The sequence below is a fragment of the Triturus cristatus genome, chromosome 5_2 (assembly GCF_964204655.1).
Source record: "Triturus cristatus chromosome 5_2, aTriCri1.1, whole genome shotgun sequence".
In the NCBI taxonomy this organism is placed as follows: domain Eukaryota; kingdom Metazoa; phylum Chordata; class Amphibia; order Caudata; family Salamandridae; genus Triturus; species Triturus cristatus.
In genome coordinates this window covers 36890253-36915219 of record NC_140588.1, presented here as the reverse complement: position 1 = coordinate 36915219, position 24967 = coordinate 36890253, and the positions used below count along the sequence as shown (strand labels likewise).

Here is a 24967-nt window from a genome sequence, read left to right as displayed (position 1 = left end):
CGAAGGCTGTGTCGCAGGATTTTATGAAGATCACCTGGCCACTTACTTAATAATATTCAAACTTATTTTAGGTGTGGTATTATTATTTTGCAGTTTAAACTAAAGGAAACACCAGGTGTGCACCCACAAAAACAAATGCATTTGGAAAAGAGAACTCCCCCTCCCCCAAATGTCCTACAGCTGTATACTTCTAAAAGTAAAGAAGAAAAAGGGACAATACCAGAATTTAACAGGCAAGTATTAAATTGACACCCTTTGCGTCAGCTGGCACTGGGTTATTGATGCAGCAGTGTATTTTTCAACTTCTTCCACCAACGAGCCCAAGTAATAGTACTTGAGCTAACCGCCCCACACCTTATAAAGTTTTCGATGGTAACCCCTACTAGCGTACGTGACCTTTTCTGCCACCATGTAAATTTCCATGTCCTGTCTCTATTCAGGTACTGTCAGGGTTTCCATGACCAAGCTATATCTCTCTTTACCACTACCAAGCCTAGGCGTCAAAACAGTAATTAGCCCTATGGAAGTTCTACATCATTGGGTATCGTCAAAAGAATGAACTTTGATTTCCAGTGGATTTGACTGTTCCAGAATATTATGAAGTTCTCTAGTAATTGCCAACCAATACTCGTGGATTAATGGGCACCCCCAGAGTGTGTGACGGAAATACCCAGTCTCAACTTTGCACCACATACAAGCCAGGGCATTGCCCTTCCCACGCTATGTGGTCTCCATCTGTCATAATACACTCAGTGTAGAATCTTAAATTTAATCTGTTGTAGCCTTGACTTTATTGCCACTTCCATAATATTATAACTCTTACTCAAGCCATATGGGATCAAAGAGTACACGCAAAAGACTAACATTACATTTATGAATAAACCAGATGAAAACTCGACTGAGCGCAAGCTTTGTAGACCTATTGCATTTATTAACACGAATGACGGGCTGTTTACCAGAGTATAGACTGGAGGAGGTGATGCCATTGTTTATAGATGCTGACCAATGGGTATTTATAACCAGAAGACACTCGTATAGTTATATGCGCAAGTGTTTAAACTCAACGAAGAAGTTAACTAAAAACAAACAAGCATTGAAAATGCAATAGGTCTCGCCTTTGATTAAGTTAAAGCCATTTGCTTTGCCAATGGTATTGTATATCAAAGCAAATAGCTTTAATTAATGAAAGGCGAGACCTATTGCATTTTTAATGCTTGTTTAATATTATATACAAGCCATAGTTGCAGCTTATTTATCTTCTGCAACTAACAAACATTGACTAAGCCAATAGTCCTGACTTGTTGTTGGTATGATGGTACTTGTTGTATCATATATCTGGATGCAATGACAAAAACAGCTTAGGTGTTTTAAGCCACGCCCTTAATTACATTGGCCACGCCCCTTTGAGAAACCTCCCAATGTTTTCATCCCACTTAAAGCCCTGTGTGTAAGTACAGTGGCCACGTGTGCTGCAAACTGCAGTGGCTTCCTGACGGGGCCCCAGCACTTAATCTTCTTTCTTTTTTTCTTTCTTTCTTTCTTTCAAATTAAGCACTCTGCAGTGCATGCCAAGGCTAAAAGTTCCTTCATCTTCTGTAAGTTGCTTCTGCGGCAGCCATCACAGGTGGCTGAACAGAGGCCGTTATTATGTTCCACTGAATAAAAATGAATAAAGCTGCAACTATAGCTGTCTTCTGAACATGCCTTCAGGGCCTAAACAAATATAAAGCACAAAGAAATCCAGACAAAGTCGATAGACTGAATCACCTTTATTCCTCAACTGTAATTAGCTTGAATGAAAACAAAAAACGAGACTGCTCGGGTTTCAAGTACCCGCACAAAATTGCTGCTATTTACTCGTTTTACTGCGCTTTCATCCCCAGGGCCATGGTGTGAGTGCCAAACTGAAAACCGATCTGAAATACGGATTTCTGCCCCCGCTGGCTACACATTAACAACAACACTGAAAATGAAAGATGCTCGGGAAAACATGTCATAATAATTGCCCTTGAAAACATGTTATAATAATTGGACTTAAGAACGTTCGTAATGATTTATGAATCGCACAAAACGACAGCAAAAGCACCCCTAAAACCAAAAGGCGGTGAAGCCCACACGTCGCAGGCCACATTAGATTGCGCGCCGAGAGGTGAACATCATGGCCGAGGGTCCACTCGCAGCAGCTAGATTTCCTCACACAACCAACCACTCAACTGAAGGCATCAACTTTTCGAAAACAAGGATTTGCTATTCTTGTAAAATGTTGTAGCTGCCATCAAATGCAGGCTGCCGCCATCAAATGCAGGCTGCTGCCAAACTATCAACACGCGCGATTTAAAAAACATAAAAGTGGCAGAAAGTACAGGCGTCAGTCTGTGAAATAGCTATAAGGGGCTGCTTGTAACATCTCTATGTCCTCGTGTATCATGTGGGCAAACAAAATAACAAAAAACTTAAATAAGCAGCTGTGTCTCTGAGAGAGACAGAGGGAAGGGTCTGCTCGGGGAGAGAGGCGGAGGGAAGGGGAAACAAATAGTGCTTCCCCAGTAATTAAACCCCATAGTCTAACGCCACCAGTAAAAGATCAAATCCCGGTGGGCGGGGCCAAAAGGGGACAGGGCGGCAACAAGGAGGGACTAAGAAGCCTCCTTTACAATAAGAAGCCTGCGTTTAGCCTAAGCTATGACGCGAGCCAATGGGAAGAGGGGGCGGGGCTTCAAGTCCTCTTCCTCGACCGAATTGATTTCAAGAAGCTCTCGGATGCCGAGAGCAGCGCGCGCTGCTTTCGCCAGCCGAGACCTAAAAACGGATTACAGCCATATGCTCAGCACTCAATGCAGAGAATGCTTTTGGAGGTGAGCGGAAACATTTTGTCCTATTGACTGTCAATGGCAGTGATAAATTGGACACTGGGTAACTATCATGTGCCAGACACAACATTGAGAGTTATTGATGATAAGCTGCAGAGGATCCAGGAGAGAAATTCAAGTAGGGATGCCCCCCCCTCCCAATCTTCCTCACCATGGTTATTGAACTGTAAGTGGCCGTACTCCAGGTATTACCTTCAGCAGTGATACTCATAAAATATTCGTTTTGTGGATGATATTTTATTGATGTTGACATCTCTTAAGGCTTAGTTTCCAGCTTTGCCACATGTGTTAGAGGAATTTGAAGATGAATCATGCGTTTGCAATAACCTAGAGAAGTTTGAAATATTGACAATATTCTTGGACCCTGCTAGGGTGCCACATCTAAAAGCCCATACCTCTTTGCAGATGTCTGAGCATCTGCAAAGATCCTAGGTCTCTTTTTCAACGGCCAGGTGCGATAATATACCTGGTACAGTAGTAGTAGTATGCATCAAACTGTCCTAGACTCAAACATAGCATCCTAGCAGGGCTGGGTAAAAAGATGAGCTAGTTCATCTCCTGGCTCATGCACATCAGTGTTTTAAAGGTTATTGCTCTCTCTAATGTGCCTTGTTGCTCTCTCCGTGTCTATTCCAAAGCAAGTGCTTGCTGATCTTCAGAAACAGTTAATTAAATGTATTTGTGGCGAGCAGGGTACAGTTTCTCCAAATCTTTTCATGTCCTTCAATAGCAAAGGCTGCTTGGCAGCACATGATGTAGTTAAGCGTCATGAGGCAGGCAGTTTGTTTCAATGAGAAAATTGGAAAGGAAATGTCTACAGAGGAACATGGCAATAATGGGCAGTACATAATGTGATGTAGTGGCTGAATGGAGAGGTGAGACCCTGGAACATGTATTTAAGCCAAGGGACCCTGACAACACCAGAAGAATTGGGATCAGGTCTTGCGAAAACTGGGCCTTGCGATCTTCCCTCATGCAAGAGTCCGTTTTCACCAGTGGGTGGGAAGAGGTATTGAGGGCATGGTGACTGCTAGATTCACAAATATGAAGAAGATTGGTGAATGCTGACAGACTTGATCCACAATGGATAGATTCAGTCAAGGAATACAAACAATTCTTTCAAGTTCCAGACCAGGAGAAGTTTTTATTTTTCAATTGAGACACTGAGCTCTATTTTCCCCTACGAGGAAACAGCAACTAGACCACCAGGGCGAGTCAGAAATGTATATTTAGTAACACTGTCAGTAGGCATTATATTCCATATCTATACAATTCTGCCAACCAGAGGACCACTGCTGTAATAGGTATTTCAAAGAGCATGCACTACGGATCTGGGTAAGGCCATGGAGTGGGGTGATGCTTGGAGGGATGTTCACTGTGCTCTCAGTGCATCTTATTCCAAGATTCCAGTTTTAGAATGTTTCAAATGTACCAAGCACCCCAATGGTTAAAGAAGTTTTACCCAGATCTAAAGTTCTAAAAACTCTGGACAGAGGACACTTACTGACATAAGTATGCACTGTTTCAACACGTTGTGGGCAGTAGGAAGTTTAATTGCCACATCGCGGAAGAAACAATCGGTGACAGATTCTGGTGTACAGTAGGAGCTTGAGAAATTAATTCATGATTTACTGCAACCAGAGGAAGTTTTATTTACAGAAGCTGGCTACCATTGAACCCATATTTGTCCATGCTTGGGCACTTAAGCACGTATCTGCCAAGGCTTGAAGCACTGCAGCTTTTTGACAATGATATTTAGCAGCTGAGATTTTATATAATGAAGACCAGGAATTAGAGTATTCTGAGGATAGACCGCTTTACAATTCACCTTTCCCTTGTTTCCGCAGTAGAAGCGAGTGGAAGTGGTTTTGTGGGTAGGGAAAGTCTTGGCTGGTGTTCACAAGACAGTTCTTACACTTGGCTGTTTTTCTCTGTTTCTTCTTTACGTGAAGGGTGCATAAGAAACTCAGATTTCCCTCGAAGGAATAGGATGCGCAGACCTTTTCACTAACCCCTCTAAAATATCTATGCAGGATAAGACACTGGTTAAGGACAGGTTCTCTAAGCACGTCACAACACTCAGGGAAGACAGGGAGCTGACTAAGCCGTCAGTAATAGGACATCTAACTAAAACATCCATGGGCATTGAACCTTATCTGTCCTACTTCCATAATGCCCATGATAGATTAATAATGACACAGTTTAGGTTAAATCTTTTGCACCACGTACTAGCTGACCCGGCAGGATATACACCGTCCACAGAGATGAAGGGTCCATGTGGCTGCGACCAACGGTCTCCACAGATGCCCTTCGCTTTATTTTACTATGTCCTTTTTATTTAAAGCCAGGGAGCCTTTTTTTAAAGAGAATTTTAAAGAAAGCCAGATTTAAACACGCAAGAGCGGCCTTGTTATTTTTAAAATTGTCCTCAGATGCTTTGACTGTATTGCACTGTAAACGTTTTAAGGGTAGCAGTCAGGCTTAGAGCAACTAGGGGAAATGGGGAGAATATAGGCTGACCGGGAAGTCACCCCATGCTCATGGACTCACAAAGGAATTGGTTGAAGGGAAGGGCACCCACTTTTTGATATATCGAATGTGTATTATGGAGAATTTTACATTAATTGGTTTTTAAATCTGATGCATTTTATCTGTACTTTTATGGTATTTTTTTATACCAAATAAAGTTATTTGATTGATTGAACTCAGATACACATTTGTTTGTCATGGTTTTTTATCCAGTTGTTATAGTTTTCTTTTTTAGCTAACATGTTATACTGTCATAATCCACAGATCTAAATATATTAATGTTGTGTTGTTCCCTTCAAGGATGCAGCTGCATGCACTGGCCAAGCAGATATGTCAATCGCTGCGCCTCAGACTGGAGCCATGGTAAGAACCCAGTACTCCTAGCTAAAAAATCTAGCTGTGCCAGTGCTCCAAAAGTATCCCTTGTGTAATGTCACACCTTGCATACTTGCAGATGTTAAAATTGAGGTGAAATCAATTTACTGAACATTTGATTTCCACCAAACGTGGCCACAAGAAGATAATATTTTTATTAATTGTGAGGGATTTTGGCAGATTGATTTATTTTACAGTTCAAAGCCACTTCCTTCACTGGAGTCTGCTTGGCAGATGTTATATAAATTAGTTTAAATCTAGCCACTTACTTGTCCTGCATCCGATTCTGTGATCATTTGACTGTTTGCAGGGATTCCAGTCTTCCAATCATATAGGTTTGAGTGAAATATTTCTTAAAAGGCCTATTTGATCCCTTGACATGTTTCTCATTAGCTTCGTTTCTATGGGCCTGCATGAAAAAAGAGGGAGATGTTAACAATCAATGGGTTTGCAGCTTGAAAATTGTTTGAAGCTTTTTGAGGTCTGACAGTGCAATAACGTATTTTATATTATGAAAAGCCTTGATTGTTTTTAATTTTTTAACTATAGATGAAATTAATTATATTATTGCCTAAAAGGAAAATGAATATTGTAAATAGGCTTTATTTTATCTCATAATTGTATCTTGTACTTTTATGATCATTTTGCATTTGATCGAATAAAGTTTTAGGAGTGAGTGAAAGTGTTTGATCCCAGCAGCTCTGCTTCACCCGTGTGGAAAAACCCAGAAGGAACAGTGTAACAACCTTCCTAACATTTTGGCTCTTGTTCTCCCTTCAAATCTGTTTACAGCTTTTGCAAATATCACATAATTCAAGTTCAAGTTGCACAACTTTTTATCACTTTTACAAACTATAAGCTATAACCCTGAGTGGAGCTTAGCAAATCCTTGAAGGTTTCCACTGTTGGATTTCTATAAAGGACTTGGGCCCGGTCGTGCCTGATCTTCTTCAGCACTCTGGGCAGAAGTGGTATAGGCGGAAAGGCGTACAACAGACCGCAACTCCACTCGCGACGAAAAGCGTCGCCGAGCGAGTGCCGCCTTGGAAATTTCAACGCGCAGAACTGCTGACATTGCGCGTTCTCGTCGGTGGCGAATAGATCTAACCAAGGCTCTCCCCCTTGCTGAAAGAGACCTTGCGCCACTTCGGAGTTCAGACGCCATTCGTGATCCATGCACCGGCGGCTGAGTTCGTCTGCTCTGGCGTTCAGAGAGCCCGCCAGATGTTGAACCACTAGGGTGACGCCCTGGTGTTCCAGCCACGTCCAGAGGTGCAGAGCCTCCTGACAAAGGGTCCACGACCCCACCCCGCCCTGTTTGTTGCAATACCACATGGCGGTGGTGTTGTCCGTGAACACCTGCACGACACTTCCCCTGACAGAGGGAAGGAAGGCTTTCAGTGCAAGTCGGATCGCTCTCAGCTCCAACAAGTTGATGTGGAGACGAGACTCCGCCGGAGACCAGAGGCCTCTGATCTCCGCCTCTCCCATATGGCCACCCCATCCCAGGAGAAATGCGTCCGTCACTACGACATGCTCCGGTAGGGGTAGGGAGAGGCTCTTGCCCGTGACCCAATCGCGGTCCGTGAGCCACCACTGCAACTGCTGTGCAGTGCCCTCCGAGATCAAGACGTGGTCGGACAGGTTGCCGTGATGCTGGGCCCACTGAAACTTCAGGTCCCACTGCAGAGCCCGCATGCGCCGCCTGGCGTGATGCACTAGTAGGATGCAGGAGGCCATCAGCCCCAGAAGCCGCAACACTAGCCTGACCGAAACCCAGGATAGAGGCTGAAAGATGGGAATTAGGGCCTGTATATCCCGGACTCGCTGTTCCGGTGGATAAACCCGGAACTGCGCCAAATCGAGAACCGCTCCGATGAAGAGGAGCTTCTGAGAGGGGCTCAGGTGTGACTTCGGCACGTTGATGGAAACCCCCAGCAAATGCAGGAGATTCGCCGTAGTCTGGAGGTGGGAGATGACTGCCCGGGGCGAGCCCGGCTTCAACAACCAGTCGTCGAGATAGGGGAAGACTGGAACCCCTGATCTGCGCAGATGAGCTGTCACCACCGCCATCACTTTCGTGAACACCCGAGGGGCACTGGTGAGGCCGAAGGGGAGCACGGTGAACTGAAAGTGCTCCTGACCCACCGTGAACCGCAGGTAACGCCGGTGGGCCGGCAGGACGGGGATGTGGAAATATGCGTCCTGCAAGTCCAACGCTACCATCCAGTCTCCAGGGTCGAGGGCAGCTAGAACCTGAGCCAAAGTTAACATTTTGAACCGTTCCTTCCGGAGGAAGGCATTGACGTTCCTGAGGTCCAAGATAGGGCGTAGGCCCCCCTTGCCCTTCTTGGGAACCAGAAAGTAGTGGGAATAACAACCACGACCTACTTCTGGGCTCGGAACGCGCTCGACGGCCTCGTTGACCAAGAGGGCCGAAACTTCCTCTTGCAGGAGATTCAAATGATCCTCCGAGATACGGTGGTGCTGCGGTGGCATGGCTGGAGGGGTCGTCTCGAAGGGGAGGGAGTAGCCCCGAAGGGGAGGGAGTAGCCCCTTCGGACGATTTGCAGCACCCACCTGTCCGAAGTGATGGTACGCCAGTGGAGCAGGTGATGGCGAACCCGGCCTCCCACTGGCGAGGAATGGGCCTGAAAGCTCGGACTAGGAAGGCTTTGAGGCGGATGCTGCCGGGGTGGATGTGGACTGACCGCGTCGTCCTCCATTACCGCCTCGGCGGAAACCACGTCCGCGTGTAGGCTGGTTCTGCGGCCGGTGGCTAGGCGGACGTGAGGAGGAGGAGCCCCTTCCTTGGCCACGAAAGGAGCGAAAAGCGGAAGTTCGTGGCCGCGGGGCCGAGAGGCCCAAGGACTTGGCCGTAGCCCGGGAGTCCTTAAAGCGAGCCAGCGCACTGTCCGCTTTCTCACCAAAAAGGCGAGTGCCATCGAAAGGCATGTCCATGAGAGTGCTCTGGACATCCCCGGAAAATGACGTGGACCGCAGCCAGGCGTGATGTCTAAGCGCCACCGTGGTAGAAATCACCCTACCCAGCGAGTCCGTAGTGTCAAGTCCACATCGGATTGCATGACGTGCCACATCTCTCCCATCGGCCAAAGCTTGGGTGAGTCGTGTCTGGGCCTCCTCCGGACACGGGTAGCACGTCCTCCACCGTATCCCACAGAGAGTGGGAAAAACGGTCCAAGAGACAGGCGGTGTTTAAAGACCGCAAGCCCAAACTGAGCGAGGAGAACAGGTTCTTACCGAACTGTTCCAGTCTCTTGGAATCCCGGTCCGGAGGAGCGGTCGGGAAGGAGGATTGGGAGGTAGAGGCCTGGATAACCAGACTCTCGGGGGTGGGGTGTTGGGACAGAAAACTGGGGTCGCCCGGAGCAGGGCGGTGGCGCCTGGCAACGTTCCTATCCACAGGAGGGACTGTGGAGGGCTTGGACCAGGTGCCCTGCAGAACGTCAATGAGGGCCTCATTGAATTGCAGCAGAGGCTCAGTGGAGCTTGCTGCAGACTGAAGCACCTCGGTGAGGATGTTCGTCCTCACAGCCACGGCAGGCAGCTCGAGCCCAAGGGCTTCCGCCGCCTTGTGCAGCACCACAGAAAAAGCTGCACCCTCCTCCGAAGCCACAGTCGGAGGAGAGATGAATCCAGTGTCCGGTGAGGTATCCAGACCACTGGCCTCCCCCAGTTCATCTGCCCAGTCCTGAGAAAGTTGAACTTGGAGGGTCATAGGGTCATCAGACCCCTCCCAGTCGCCCCCGTCATCCGATTCCTGGTAAACAGGAGGAATGATCGGAGCCGGACGATAGACAAATCGTGTCCCTAGCGGCGCCGGATGTGGCGTCGATGGACGCCGCACCGGCGCCGGGTCCGGACCGGGGCTAAACCGGGGAACGACGTCAACCGGAGTCGGCGTCGGAGGTGGCCCCGGTGTCGACGCCGGCGGAGGAGGCGTGACGAGGTCGACCGGCGTCGACGGGGGCCCAGGCCTGGGCCCCTCGGGGTCCTGCGGCGTCGGGGCCGGAGCCTCCGACGGCGCCAGGGCCGGAGCCGCCGGCGCGCAAGGACGCCCAGTCGAGTCCGCGGGGCCCGAAGGCGCGCCAGCGGGCGTCGACGGCGGAGCCAGGCCCCTCATGGCCGAGAGGAAGGCACTGATCTCCGCCGGCGTCGCGTCAGTCCCAGGGACCGGCGGGTATGGGGACTTGCGCGGCGCCTGCGGCTCCGATGGAGCCGCGGGGCCTCGGCCGAGTCGCGCGACCGGCGAGGGGAGTCCGAAGAGCGATGTTGCCTCTTGGGCTTCTTGGATCGCTTGGACCTACCCGAAGAGCCAGACGATCGATGGTGTCGACTGCGGCTCCGCGACCGATCCTTGGACCTCCTCCTGGACCGGGATCGAGAGGAGCGCGGAGCCGAGTGGCGGATCTCGAGAAGCTTGCGGGACCGCTCCCGCCTAGCTTTCGAGGTCAGGGCCCTGCAGTCGGAACACGACTCCGCGTCGTGGTCGAGGCCCAAACAGTAGAGGCACCGGCGGTGGTGATCGGTCACCGACATCAGTCGATGACAATCGTCGCAAGCCTTGAAACCAGGCATCCTACCGGCACCAGATGTCGAGACAGTGACAAAAGAGTCAAAAATATTTTAGTCAAAAAAGACTAAAAAGGGGTAGCTCTCCCGATCGGCGCTTACGACGCCAACGACGGACGCGGAGCCGCAGACGACGCCTAGCGACGCGCAAGGGGTATTGCTGACGAAAAATCTTCCGGATCCAGTCTGACGCCTGGGGATATTCTAAGGTGAGGAATCTAACTAACGTGTTTCTTTCAGATGCAGTAAGTAAAGTGTAATGCTAACAACAATTAAACATATAGAAAGCATACGCAAATTATAGTAGCTGTTCCCACATAAATAATTAACTGCCAAATAAAGCGTTACTGTATTAATAATAAAAACGGGCTAGTCATTACGGGCAAATTTCTAGCATAAGGCAAACGTTTCCGCCTTTGAAGTTTGCAGAAAGCTGGTTCTAGTCACAGCGCTACACGTAAGCTCAAAATCAGTGTTTACCAAATCGTACCGCACAAGTGACATTTTGCTGCTACTGTTAGTACCGAACATCTAACTAAACTAAAATTACATCTACAAAAAGCCATAACTATTGCCTTTATAAACGTTTATGAGCACACATATATGTGGTAAAAATAAATGCATTGGCCTAAAAGTAAATTAATAGTTACAGTGCTTTGTGTATATGCTAAATGTCGCTGGGCAAAAGACTAAAACAAAATACCAAACTAAAAAAATGTGTAGTGTACCTCAAGTTAATTTACAAATTATTTCCTAGGCGTAGAAAAGCCTAAAGTGTTCCGTCTGAAAACGTGGTTTTGGGGGGCCAAAAGCAGACCGAAAGTCTGCGATAGTGTGATGTTTTTGAGTGAAAATCGACACTTTAGAAAGGAAACAAGGGCAGGCTAATGAAGCGCTAACAAGCAGAGAATGACAGATTAAAATCTACTCCTAGGCAGCATCTGTGGGATGCAAAACAAGCACAGCAAGCTGGTAAAGTTTTGTTCACACCAAAGCACGCCGGAAACAATCTTAAATAAAAACATGTAATATTCAGCTCACAAATGCTAATAATCACCAAACCGCTTTAGCAAAAATGTGTTAATACATTTTTTACAAACGTACTGAGTAAAGATTTTAACTATAAAAAAAACAATATCTATTTGTCACAAATTAAGCTGTAGAATATAATTCAATGCATAAAATCCCCACCTCCCCCAGCACTAACAGCTTGTGGTGTAGTAAGCTGTTAAATATACATAGCGAGCCTTATTGCCACCTATTTTGTTAACAGAAGCCTTGTGTGCACCCAAAAAAACACTAAGGTTTAAACATGTGTAAGGCACATGTAATAAATAAACGGCATAGATTAAAAAAAAATGCTAAAATTTAATGTTCACCATAGTGTACCGTCTGTGTAGCATTTTGCTACTCCTATTAGTGCATACAAACAGTTTAAAGTCATAGCCTAGCTTAAAAAAAAAACGAAACGGTTTGTTTTGTGGAATGTAACTAGTGGGTATGTAAAACAGTGCAATACTTTAGGGCTACGTTAGCGCTATGTACAATCGATAAAATACCATTTTAAATTTAAAAACAAAATGCTGCAAAGGTAATATATATTTATTTATTGACAGTGAAAAATACGAGCCTGATTGGCACCAGTTGCAGCACCTGCTTGGACCCGGTCCACTTCAAACCCTAAGTAAAGTGTAGTACTAATAATATTTCTTCATATACAAAACATAAGCAACTAAAAGAAATGCGCTCAAAACACCAATAACACAAAAAAAATGTATAGCATACTGTGCTGACAAACTAGCATGTTTCTACTCCTGTCACCGCAGCCATATACATAACAAAAATAAAAATAGACCTACAAGCAGCCATGCTATACAAATTGTGAAAACGCTTTAGTTCTTTATGGCATATATGTAGCATAAGACTAATGTTCCCGGCTTTAGAGTTTGTGGGAAGCAGGCTTAAGTCTGAGCGCTGGCTCACCATTCAGAAATTGTGTATGAAGGTATAATCACTGTGGCAACAGAAATAAACATAAACGTTGTTTTTCGAAATATATTACTAAAAATTTAAACATGTGTCAGGCATACGCAAAAAAAAAAAAAGGAAAACAAACAAGACAAGCCCGGCGGAGCGTGGCGGGGGAGCGGACCCTTTGAAGTGCGATGCCAAACGGATTGCATGGCGGCACGATGCGCGTGATTGTGCGTGTGCTCGCCATGCAATCTGCTTTTGGGAACACTTTGAAATGCCCCCTTACAATAGTCTCGCTTTGTGATCGCTTACGCGATAGCAAGGCGAGACCTAAACAGGGAGGCCCCAGCTATTTGTAAATTACTCCGCCCTCCCCAGCCCTTCACTGCCTCAGGGCAGTGGCCTGGCAGGAGAGCGGATAAAGCAAAAAACACAGCTGCTGGGCCATCCATGGGAGTGGGGGGGGAGGCTAAGGTGAAGATGGTGCGAGTTCCCAACATCACCTGGCCCCCACAGCGAGACCCATTCTTCCTCGCCCACTATGCCCTGAATGAGAAGGGCTGTGGGCGAGCTCTTAATGCAAACACTGTTTCTGGGCTGCGTGGGCCCCAGGGGGGGCGAGGTGAAAATGACTCAAAGGCCTGAGCAACACCTGGTCCCAAGGGAGGCTGATTCTGGCACACAATCACCCCTCCCCAGCCCACCATCAGCGTGATTGCTTGGTAGGGCAGGGGGTCAAGGAGAGGCCACAGCTGATCAGCGCTGAACGGCCACCCAGAGAGGCTGCTTTCCTCTCCCTGTCCAGTGCTCTCTGTGGACTGGGAAAGGGGGGGAAAACGGCCCACAGAGGGTACTGAGACACCGGCCCATGCCCGAGTGCCCGCAGTGCCAATACGCCCCTGGGTGAAGGCGATTGCAGGCTGCAGTCAGCACCCCTTCTGCTGAATCTGGGGATGAGCGCTGTTGAATTGGAGATCCCGCTCTGATGTGGGGACGACTGTGGTCCCCGGTGGCGTGCAGAGAGAAGCGCGCGGAGTCCGAGGAGGCGGCTGGTGCCCTGGTGGTCGCACCCCCCATCCGGAGGGGGCTGGGGCTGCTGGACAGTGCACCGAGGGCAGCTGCCCCAGATACCCTGAGGCCCTGTTATTTGCGCCCCAAGAGGCAGTGGAAGTTTGCTGCACCCGGGCGTGGACCAGAGCACCTGGTGGCGTTGTGCCGGCCAGAGCGTTAACTGAGGTGCCGGTAGAGGTGAGACCTGGCCGCAGAGGTGGAGGGGGCAGCTGGAGCTGTTACCTGTCACTCTCTTTCCACACATAGCCTCCCCCGTGCAGACAGTGTACGACTGGAGCAGCTGAGCCACAGATCAGAGAGCGGTGGATGTCCGGAAGCCCCGGGTGGAGTGATTGAGCTCCTTCTGTGTTCTCGTTGGACGTGGCGGGTGCGGCCTGCCGTAAGCGGACAGCTGACAGGCGTCCCCAGTGGCGTGGGACTGGTTCGGCAGAGGACATGCACCTGGAGCACCTAGAGGCAGGATCCATGTGACTGGGAACAGGCTGTAGTTATTATAGTGGGGGGATGTGTGGGGGTGTTTTTCTCTCTGGCCCCTGCTTGGACCTAGGCTTGGAGGGGCGAAGTGAGGACGGCAGATCCACAATAGCTGGCTCCCTGAGTTGAGTCAGCTTGACATGAGTTATAATCTGTGGGGCTTTTGAATACTGACAGCCACTGTAGGAGACCGGGAGGCCTAAGCATAGTGACGCCCATGTGGCCTGGGTGGGCTGTTCACTCTATGGGGGTGGCACGTGAATGCAGAAGACCCTGTACAGCAATGCTGGTAGTGTGACAGCCATGCCATGGCGGGGGGCCACCCGCGAACTTAGTGTGCGAAGAGCGAGACACAAGGGGCCACCTGTAAACAGCGGTGCACTGATGATGATAGGCAGCAACCAGACTTGAAGAGGCACTGCCGGACCCAATGTGGCAGCGGGGAGTCCCTGGCGAGTCGTGCCCCAGTCGGTACTGCTCCTCCACCCCCCGGACAGGTGTATGAAGCCACAGAAAGTAGATTGAATACGACACAAGAAGTGCCTCTCTGACTGAGGCAATCATTGTGGAGGAGAAGGGGGCTGAAGGTGCCCAGGAAGGGGCCCGAACTGGGATCAGACTGGCCCGGCACAGGCTGCACAGCCCAGGGCACATGCACCAAGGGGCATCCTTGGTGCCTACAGGATGGACAAGGACAAAGCAGTGTGCTCCGCTGGGGCCAACACGTTCACACAGTATGCATTGCCATGCCACACTCTGAAGCACATAACAAGGCAGACAGGAGCTGGGGACAATGGAGAAGATGGTGCAAGGGAATAATCAACCCGTTCGGAACTCCTGGCAGCCATACAGGGGTCTTGGAGGGCCCAAATCCCAAATTGAGACAGTGTCCATCGATGCAAACCTGCTGAGAGCGGGCTTGTGTAAAGTAGCAGACAAAGTGTCCACAGCCGAGGGAGACATTGTAGACGCCAGTGAGAGGTGGCAACTCAAAATGCAGGTGGTCCCGATGGCCATGAGGGCCCTCAAAAGACGGACCGAAGATGCGGAAGGATACGTGAGGTGCTGTAATATACGACTCCTGGGTCTCTCCGAGCGTGTGGAGGAAGGCTTGGCAGAGCAATTCCTGGAACAGTGGATATGCACTCATCTACGTCCACTAGGACTGTCAGAACTCTTTGTAGTGGAAAGTGGCACCCACCGCCCCCTCCCCCAGGCCCAGCTCGGGCCATCATAGCCAAAATATTAAATTATCGTGACAGAGACTGTATCCTTTGGGCTGCAAGGGAGAAGCAGAGCATTAGCTACGAAAACAGCAAAATCACAGTATACCTGGACTACACCTAACCGGTTCAGGAACAGCGGAAAATCTTTCTGGCATTTAAACTGAAGCTGCAGGACTTGCAACTGCAGTATATGCTACTGTATCCCGTCAAACTGAAGGTACTGGCGCAGGGCAGGACCCATTTCTTCGAGACACCGAAGGATGTATGGCAATGGTTGGAGATTCGAGGGGAGGCCCAGGAAAGGGATGCAATGTAATGAACACTGACTTGGAACCAGGAGGAGACTCCACTGGTGGAATGAAGAGTCACTGTGGGAGAAGATGGCACCATACATCTTGGGACTGTGGACCTGGGTGACCCCGCTTCACCAGACACGACGTCAGGGCTGGAAACCGAAGACCTGACGGAAACTCTGAGCCTGACTATTGCTGTCCTGGAAACCATGCTGGATGCAGCCCTTGATACGGCTTTCATCTGAAGGGGGACATTCATGAAGAATCCGGTCTGCTGGTTGGTTTTGTGTTACTGTGGAGCGACTGTAGTGGAAGTGTGGTCTGGACTTCGAATGCAGTCGCAGTGGGGACATGGGAGGACGGAGTGCGGACTGAATGGGAATGAAGTGGCACTTGTTGAAGTGGCTGGGGAAGTGACCGTGAATGTTGAACTCAGACCATAATATAAAACCGACTGGCAATGCACTACTATTTCCAATCGCTGGTTATGTAGACAGGTGGGCTTGGCCGGGAGGCTTGTTAGAATGGGAAATTCAATAGCCCCAGTTGGGCTGTAGGGGAAGCTGCACACATCCTGGCACGGGCATTCCTTAAGCAGCATCGTATATCGGTGACCTGCTTACAAAAAAAAAACTCACTTAGATGACGCAGTGAAGTACTGGGTTATTTAGGAACCCAGCGGTGCCAGGGGTAGCACCCTATGACTTCGAGTTCTTCCTGTCTTGGACCACAGAAACACAGAGTCTTGCGGTGGCGTCAAAGATCGTTTTATTATTGACTGCAGCCAGTAACAGCAATCCTAGAAGTACACACGGGTATGTTCTCAGGAGACTGCACAACCTTACAAAACCAGTCTTCTCCTTATATACAAAATATCATGATTCAGGCACACATTCCTCGTTTTACGATATGGTCATTCATATGTATTCATTACAAACGAAAAGGCAGAGTCATGATGACCCTCCCACATTTCAGTTCAGCCAGCCCACAATTATTTACCCAGCGAGGCTCAGATCCCTCATCAGATATCAGCAGGCCCCAATAAACACGGGCACGTCCTGCTCGTAAAACAAGCCATAAAGCAGGAAGGGTCAGGTGTGAAAGAGATTAGCCGGAGGCTTGTGTGGGATGAAAAGGCTTTATGGTGTGTCAAACCCTGATGCTAATCACAGGTGGCCGTAGGAAGGTGAGCTCGTGAGACCGGACTGACCTCGGGCAGTGGAGCCGAATCGCACAGGTCACAGAGAAGTCAAATAGAAGGCACATGTGTTCAGAAGGCCTGTGCATGTCCTTATTGTGCAGCCTATGTGAGGGCAACCATAAGATGGCTACCGTTCTAAAATGGAACCCACGAAGTCAATGTATAATATCGTATACAAAGTGAATTTATCGATGAAACGTTATGCAAAACACTTGTACATACTGCATTGGCCATTCGCGGTTCGCTGATACCGAGATAGGCAGGGTAGGGCCATGCCTCCTACGCGGTCGCAAAATTTAAAGTACCACAGACCCTCCTTTTGCCCTTACATAGGCAATAACTATACTCATTTTAATCCGAGTCCAGGTCTATATTCATAAGGTCATGGAGATGTTGCTGTAGCATCATCCTATTGCTTAGCTCGTCCCTCGATACAGGTTTCCTTATACACGATGTAGCACAGAGGCCACATATCGCAGGAGCGCACTGTATACACAGACAGAACAGGAAAAGAATGGCTAAGATCATTCCAATGATCATCAGAATTTTCCATCCCCAGGCAGATATCAGTTCCCAGAACCACCCCATCAATGACCAATCTCCTTTATCCACATGTATAGATTCGGATATTTTATGCAGTTTGGAGATGGCTTGATAAACTGTTGGAGCGTTATCTGGTATGAAAATGCAACAGCTAGATTGGATGACCTTACATACCCCACCACGGTCTGCAAGTATGACGTCTAGAACCATCCGGTTCTGCAAAGTCATGAGGCGATCCGCTTGGAGCTCAGCTGTCAAATTACCAAGGGCACCAGCCGTTACATTAACAGTGGATTCAACCACACGAGTCAGTTGTCTCAGGTTCCTACTATTGACCATCGGTCCCCAAAACGGCAGGAAACCCAGAAAGAAGTCTCCCGCTTCCTGACCGGCAGTATCCTCCTGACTAACAACGCCTCTCACAACTCTGGTCTTGTGATAATCAGAGGCAGCAGTAAATGTTGGCGGTAGCAAATTTGCAATATAACATGTGCCCGAGAAATCAGGGGGCAACCATGTATATGCTCGGTCATTGCAGACAAAATATGTACCCTTGGCAGCCAAAAACGCATGGGAAAATTTTGATGGAAAAGTGTACGTTTCAGTACAGTCACTTTTCCCCAGTTGAGCCCTTGGATTCTGACCATGACCTTGTAAACAGAACCGACCTATGTGGGGTACGACCCAAATTGGGGATGACATTTTTCGCTGCCTTTCACCCAGACTAATGCTATACTCCGTCGCGTTCCAACCTACATAAGCTCGTAATTCATCCTTGGGAATAGATGAGTATGCGTCGATATCTCTGCTCATATCAGCGACTCCTTTCATTAAGGCCTTATTGTTTGTGCTAGGTCTGATGGAACGCGGTTGTCACGGGGAGTAGGCATCTAATGCAAAAAGAAACATAGTCTGGAATGCCCATGACGATCCATTATAGCTAAACGGCAGCACTAGATACGGGATACCCTTGTTAATGGTATGTGGCATCAAACCACACACCCAGCAATTTGTTGTATTCATAACTAGTTGGTGCTGGTGTAGGAGTTGAATAAATGAATTGTTTACAAACTCAGAACGTCTAGCTTGTTCGTGTTCAGGCAGAGGGTGGAAAGAGTGCAAGGAGACAGTAGGAGGAGGTATAGGCTGTACAGTGGGTGCAAATGGCACTTGAGAGGAGAAGAATACATAACCTACAGTAAACACCATCATACTAAATAGTATAAACAGACATAATAATACAAAACGTTAGCTCTTCATTATATTACATATTTTTGTCGTAAAGTTAATTTCCTCAGCGGGTCTCTCCATCTTGAAAAGCTCCATCCTCTAATCGTGTCGCTCGCGGCGGGTGAGCATCTTCTGCTAAGGAGTACGCCTGTCAGTCCAGGGAACGCCCCAGACCAACCAGAACCGTTGACCTAACGTCTTCGGCCTGTACCCCGAAGTCTTGGCACCGCGACTCTGCAGCTAAACCCGGATGGTGGTTCGAAAAATAAAATCAAAAAGTCCTTCAGATGGGAGAGCTGTAATATCAAAAAATAGTAAGGGAAGGGAATTTTTATTTGTCCCTAGGCCTTGACCTCAAGTTATAGCGAATTCGGCCAGGTACTGTCTGGTCTTGAAACAAGAGTTCAGGCTCTGTGGTGTCTATTCGAATTGACGGTGGCACAGCTTCCTGCAAAATATCGTCGCTTTCTCGTTCTGAAGTCGTTCCCTTTACACATGCATCACTAAATGGCACAAAACGGGGGCAGTGTCAGTTTCAGAATCAGCGATACCCTCCTAGACCCACCGGTCATATGGTAGAGGAAAAGGGATCCGTTTGCAGTGGGCGCCGTGTATCCAATTCTTTTTCCCTCTCACTCGAACCGCTGATCTTGTCGATAGAAGCACGAGGTGAGGGCCGATCCAACGGGGCTCATCATTGTTTTTTCGTTGAAAATCTTTAATAAGCACCCACGAGCCAGGGTCGATAGGGTGTCCTGGAGCTTCAGAGGCCTGGGGCAGAGTATCGTGCACCTGTTGGTGTAAAACACGCAATTTAGCCGTCAATTCATACAGATAGTCAAGCAGTATTGGATGTTCGATTTCACTGAATTTTGTCGGTCTTGGCACACCCCATATGTTGGCTGGCCGGCCAAAAATGATCTCATAGGGACTAAGTCCCACTCGTGAATGCACAGTCATTCTTGTTGATAGGAGTGCTAAAGGCAGAGCGTCAGGCCATTTAAGACCGGAGCTCGCCTGGATTTTGGCCAATTTAAGTTTCAGAGTGCCATTGTAGCACTCTACTAGCCCAGCTGATTGGGGGTGATTTGCAGCGTGGAACTTCTGTTTAATGCCTAGTCCCTCACATACTTCTTTCATCACTCGACCCACAAATTCACTCCCATTATCACTCCAGACCATTCTCGGCATTCCAAACCTAGTGAAAAATTCTTTGACAAGGGCTTTAGCTGTGGACAAGGCAGTATTGTCTTTTAAAGGGTATGCTTCTATCCACTTTGAGAAGGCACAGACAACAACGAGTACATATTTTAAATTGTTGCACCTTTCCATGTGGATGAAATCTAGCTGCAAAACCTCGAACGGATACGTTGGAGGTGCAAAATGACCAGCTGGAGTTGGGGTTCCCCTACCAGGATTGTATTTCAGACACACCATGCAATTCTTGACCACATTCTCTGCACATTTGGGAATTCCAGCATTTTGCCATACTGGGGCCAACAACTTGCAAATCCCTTTTACACTAATATGGGCCATTCCATGAGCCATTGTCACCACTGCAAGCACATATGCATCGGGTAACAACCAACGCTGATGTTCTGACAAATCAACCCAACAACCTTTTTCATCCAATTTACCCGTACTTTCTCTCCATTTGCTCAATTCTTTCTGTGGCTTCAGCTTGAAGGGACTTCACGCTCTCTATCGTGTCTTCACACATTCCAACATCACCAACCCATCTTGCAGGGCCTGCAACATACATTCGATTATTGACGTTCTTCGCTGTTTCTTTCGCAACTTCATCAGCAAATGCATTACCACGACCAACATCATCGGTAACTCTCTTGTGCGCACTGCATTTTACAATCGCAACTTGTAGCGGCAAGGCCAGTGACTCAAGGAGATCATTCACCAACTGACCATTCTGAATTTTGGTTCCATGCGAAGTCAGGAATCCACGTTCTTTCCATAAGCGCCCAAAACTATGGGCCACGCCAAAAGCATACTGACTATCGGTGTATATGTTCACCTTCATACCTTTCGACAACACACATGCTCTCGTAAGTGCAATTAGCTCTGCTGCTTGAGCCGAGTTATGTGGTATACGTGCGGTCTCAACAACCGTGTGCAAAGTCGTGACAGCATATGCAGCAGTTGTATCACCATTCGGAAGCTTGAAGCATGAACCATCCACCCATAAGGTACCATCACACTCAGTCAAGGCAGTATCTTTAAGATCCACTCTCCCTTTCGTTTCCTCTTCTGTTCTAAACAAACAATCATGCTGTTCAATCTCGTCTGTGTCTGCTGCAATCGGCAATAAAGTAGCTGGATTCAATGTGTTGCATCTTTTTATGTGTACATGACTCGCTAATAGTGTCAACTCATAACCTGACAATCGAGCACTAGATAAGTACTGTGTCTTGGTCCTGTTCAACAACGTGTCCACTGCGTGCGGAACCATCACAATTAACGTGTTATTCATTACTAACCCAGCAGACTGTCGAATAGAGACAGCTGCTGCCGCTGTGGCTCTCAAACAACTTGGCAATGCTTTGGCTACCAGATCCAAAGTCGCTGAAAAATACGCGCATGGGCGCTGTTTGTCTCCAAAAGACTGTGTCAACACTGACAATGCACAACCTTCTTTCTCGTGAACATACAATGTAAAAGGCGTGCTGTAGTCGGGAGTGCCCAACACAGGAGCTGAACATAATGCCTCACGCAATTCAGAAAAACTTTTCTGACACTCTTCAGACCATGGGACGAGATTCGGTGTATCTTTACATGTCAATGCTATTAAAGGTTTTGCCAGCAAAGAAAAACTCGGGATCCACTGCCTACAGTAGGAAGTAATACCCAAGAAAGCACGCACTTCTCTCTGTTCTTGGCACGCTCAATTTTGCAATGGCCTGAATTCTTTCTGGGGTCAGTTTCCTTCCCTCCTTCGAAAAGAGATGACCTAAGTAGGTCACTTCTTGTCGACAATATTGCAGTTTTGAGAGAGACACTTTGTGATGGAAGGCAGACAAATGACGCAACAATGACACCGTAGCTTCTTTACAAACCTCCTCAGTATCCGCGGCGATTAGTAAATCGTCAACATACTGGATAAGGGTGGCACCACTAGGTAAAACAATTGCATCAAGCTGTGCTTTTAAAGCCTGGCTGTATATTGATGGGCTTTCACAGTAGCCCTGAGGAGCGCGTTTAAAACGGAAGCTACGACCTCCTAAACTGAAGCCAAAAATGTCCCTGCTTTCCTCTGCAATTGGGATGCTAAAGAAAGCATTCTTTAAATCAATCACTGAGAACCAAGCAGCGGATGCTGGAATCATACTTAACAAAGCAGTTATATCAGGGACAACTGGAAACTGTGGCACAACAATCTTATTTACCTCTCTAAATCGATCACAAATCTGTAAACAGGTGGCTGTGAGGGGTCAGTACGTTTTAAAACAGGCAAAACAGGGCTATTGCAAACGTTACCTCTTGTCTCTTCAATTACATCCTTTTCAATCAGATCATGGATAATCGCTAGCAACGCTTTTTCGCCCTCATTAGAGATCTTGTACTGGGGAATGCGTGGCAATTTAACATTGGCTTTCAAAGTTACCACGTATGGCGGTATTTCCAAAAGGCCCACATCATTAAGACCAGAAGCCCAAAGAGCATCTGGAAGAGATGACAATTCAGCTGGCAGTTCATTCCTTGACAAATACATTGGAGAAATCACTTTCTTACCTAATGTAAGTTGTACTCCTGAGGGAGAACAATATAGCGTTGCATGCAATCTTTTTAGCAAGTCTAATCCTAGCAGATTTTCACCACATCCTGTCGTTAGGATGAGGGGTGCTTTTAGCTCACAAGGTCCAACAGAAAGGGGCATAGGACTAGAGATCGGGTTCCTAACCGGGGCGCCAGAAAAACCTACTGAAACATTCGTGTCGCCAGACAAAGGTGCGCCAGGGAGTTTTGAATGCATAATTGAACTTTTTGCAGCACCAGTATCCAACAGAAAAGGTTTGGTCACACCCGCTGTAGTCACCTTGACATACGGTCCACTCTGATCCACTGGCACTGAAACAACTCCCTCTCTTTGTCTACGGCTATTCTAGTAATCATTACTTTCTACATTTTCATCCTCTGTATAATAGTCATTGTTATAGTACTGAGCTGTCCTACCAGTTGCATTTGCTTGCTGATCAAAACTTTTAATCGTATTTTGAGATGGAAGAGGACGCGCGTTCTGGGGACCACTCCCGCGTCACCTACCCCTAGGAGCTTGTCGACCACCTCTACCTCTGGTGCTAAAAGCGCCATTAGCGCGCTGTAACAGAATAGGACAACTATACTTGAAATGACCCTCTTCCTTGCAATATGAACATTGATTAGGGCCTACAGGAACGCGCGGTTGAGAATACTCGTACCTTTGCACGTTTCTCTGAAACTGTGGCGGTTGCTGATAATTACTCTGGCCACCACGTGGCGGGTAAGCTTGCTGTAACAGAACCTTCGTTTTTAATTCTTTCGTTTTCTTGTCTGCTTTATCTTTCTCATCCTTATCTCTATTTTCATAATACTGTGCAGTAGCCAGTATTTGCGCTGATGAGGAAACAGCCCAAGAACTCTCTGAATCTTTTAACTTCTTACACAACTCGGGAAGCAAATTATGCACAAATTTATCAACAAATAACCGTTGGCCACCTTCAGTACTCATATCTTGACCACTGTGGTCAATAAATGTTTCTTCAAATCTTGTAAAGAAATCAGACACTGTTTCATCTTTCTTTTGTTTGCAAGCCGATAGTTTATCCCAATTCACACGCATCGCGGGCATTAAAGTTTTCATGTAGGTGATAATTCTACCAGGGAGTTCTGCTACTAGGGGCTCAGGTTTCGCACCACCAACTTGTCTAGTGTCTGCAGCAATGATATTAGCCCATGTGTCACCTAGTTCTGCATTGTGATCTACATTACGAATTGATCCCCATAAACGCTGTGGAACAATGTTTCCAAACAACATGTCTATGTCAGCTAGATTCATGACACATGATCCTGCCGTCTGTGACAACTCCTTATAATATCCTGCAGGGTTTTTACGGGGGTCAGGCAATGTCTGTTTAAGCGCTATTACTTCAGATCGTTTCCAAGGGACATGCACCCAAACACGCTGGAAATGAGCTGGAGCAGCAGCAATGCCGCGACCGGCGTCAGCCGCAACGGCTTCCTTCCATACCGGAGGGACTTCTCTCATGGGGTATTGTCGCGCTTTTACCTTTTTCCCTACGGGTAACTCCTGTTCGAACAATGACTGATGACAATCATCATTCCTGAAGGACAGTAAAATCGCAACTGCTTTATCTACATCGGGACCCACAATCGTACCTTTTCCAAAATCAAATCGCACTCGACACAACTCCTGTGAGCTTGGGTCTCTACCATGATCTTCCAATTCCTCACAGAGGAATTCACACATTTTCTCAAACACATACCTCTGTTTTGGGGCTTCCTATTGGTGAAAAACATTAACAACTGACTCCACATCATAGAGTGAAGAAAAAACAATCCACCTACGTGCCATATGGTCTAATACCTCTTTCTCTCCAGAATCAGGCAGCTGACTACGCAACTGCTTACGTTGTGAACCAGGGGTCATACTAGATGACCCAAAGAGAGGCGACATTAAACTAGTGACTACACTAGCTATTCGTTGTCGTGCAGAAGGAGAAGTTGAGGCAAGAATGGGGGAAAAGACAGAGGAAAGAAAAACGGGTGCAGATACAGGTACAGGGGCAGTATCAGGAAGAGCGCCAAGGGAGGCAGCTGATGTACTAGGCAAAGTCGCAGGAAGCGCAGAAGAGACAGGTAGCGAACTTGGCGGTCCTTGAAAGGGCTGCGCTGTAGGGACAGGAGCCAGCTGAGGAGGAGCTGGCGGCTGCGGAAAAGCTTGCGGCAAATTAACTGGAGGCTGTACATTTAGAGGTTGTGGAGGTGCTGTAGCATTCTGCGCATACGGAGGTGGCGAACTCAGCAAATGTGACATTAGGGGATCTTTCTCCTTCTCTTTTAACACAGTCTGTTGAAGGTGCGGTAGAACTGGGTAACATTTATCGATCCCTAGTTTACGCTGTCTATGTAACTGCTCATTCATTTGTTCCTCCTCATTATCCTTAAATTGTGCAGCTGCTTGCATAACTGACATGCCTCTCTCTCTTTTGTTTTTCTTCGCTAACTTGATTTCCTTCTGTTTGGCTTCCTTTCGCCATAGGCGGAAAGAATCAAACATCGCCGGCCGGGCTTTCTTTTTAAATAATTTAACTTCCAAATTGTCTAAGATATCTGTGTCGAAACTACCATTTTGGGGCCATTTTAAAACACTGTCCTTCCTGATGTATCGGATACGAATCCTCTAATTGGGAATCCCTTTTACAACCCAAACAAAACAAGTTTCCAAATATACTAGGACCAGGCATCTTTGCTCACTAGTCTAGTTTCAAACTTCAAAGGATTATCAAAACGCGATAGTCTCGTGAATACACGAGTCCTTCGGCTTTGGCGCTTGCAAGCTCCAAATCAAAGCGATCC

At 47.6% G+C, this 24967-nt stretch overlaps 1 protein-coding gene across 4 annotated transcripts in view; it reads left to right on the top strand.

The window, feature by feature from the left end:
• The window catches only part of HJURP (Holliday junction recognition protein), a 678247-nt gene that overhangs the window by 262162 nt on the left and 391118 nt on the right, over positions 1-24967 (top strand). For all 4 annotated transcript variants that reach the window (XM_085606804.1, XM_085606808.1, XM_085606805.1 and 1 more), the window contains one exon: positions 5700-5762. In XM_085606804.1, the coding sequence (XP_085462930.1) occupies positions 5700-5762 (63 nt within the window). The remainder of the gene's footprint in view (positions 1-5699; positions 5763-24967) is intronic.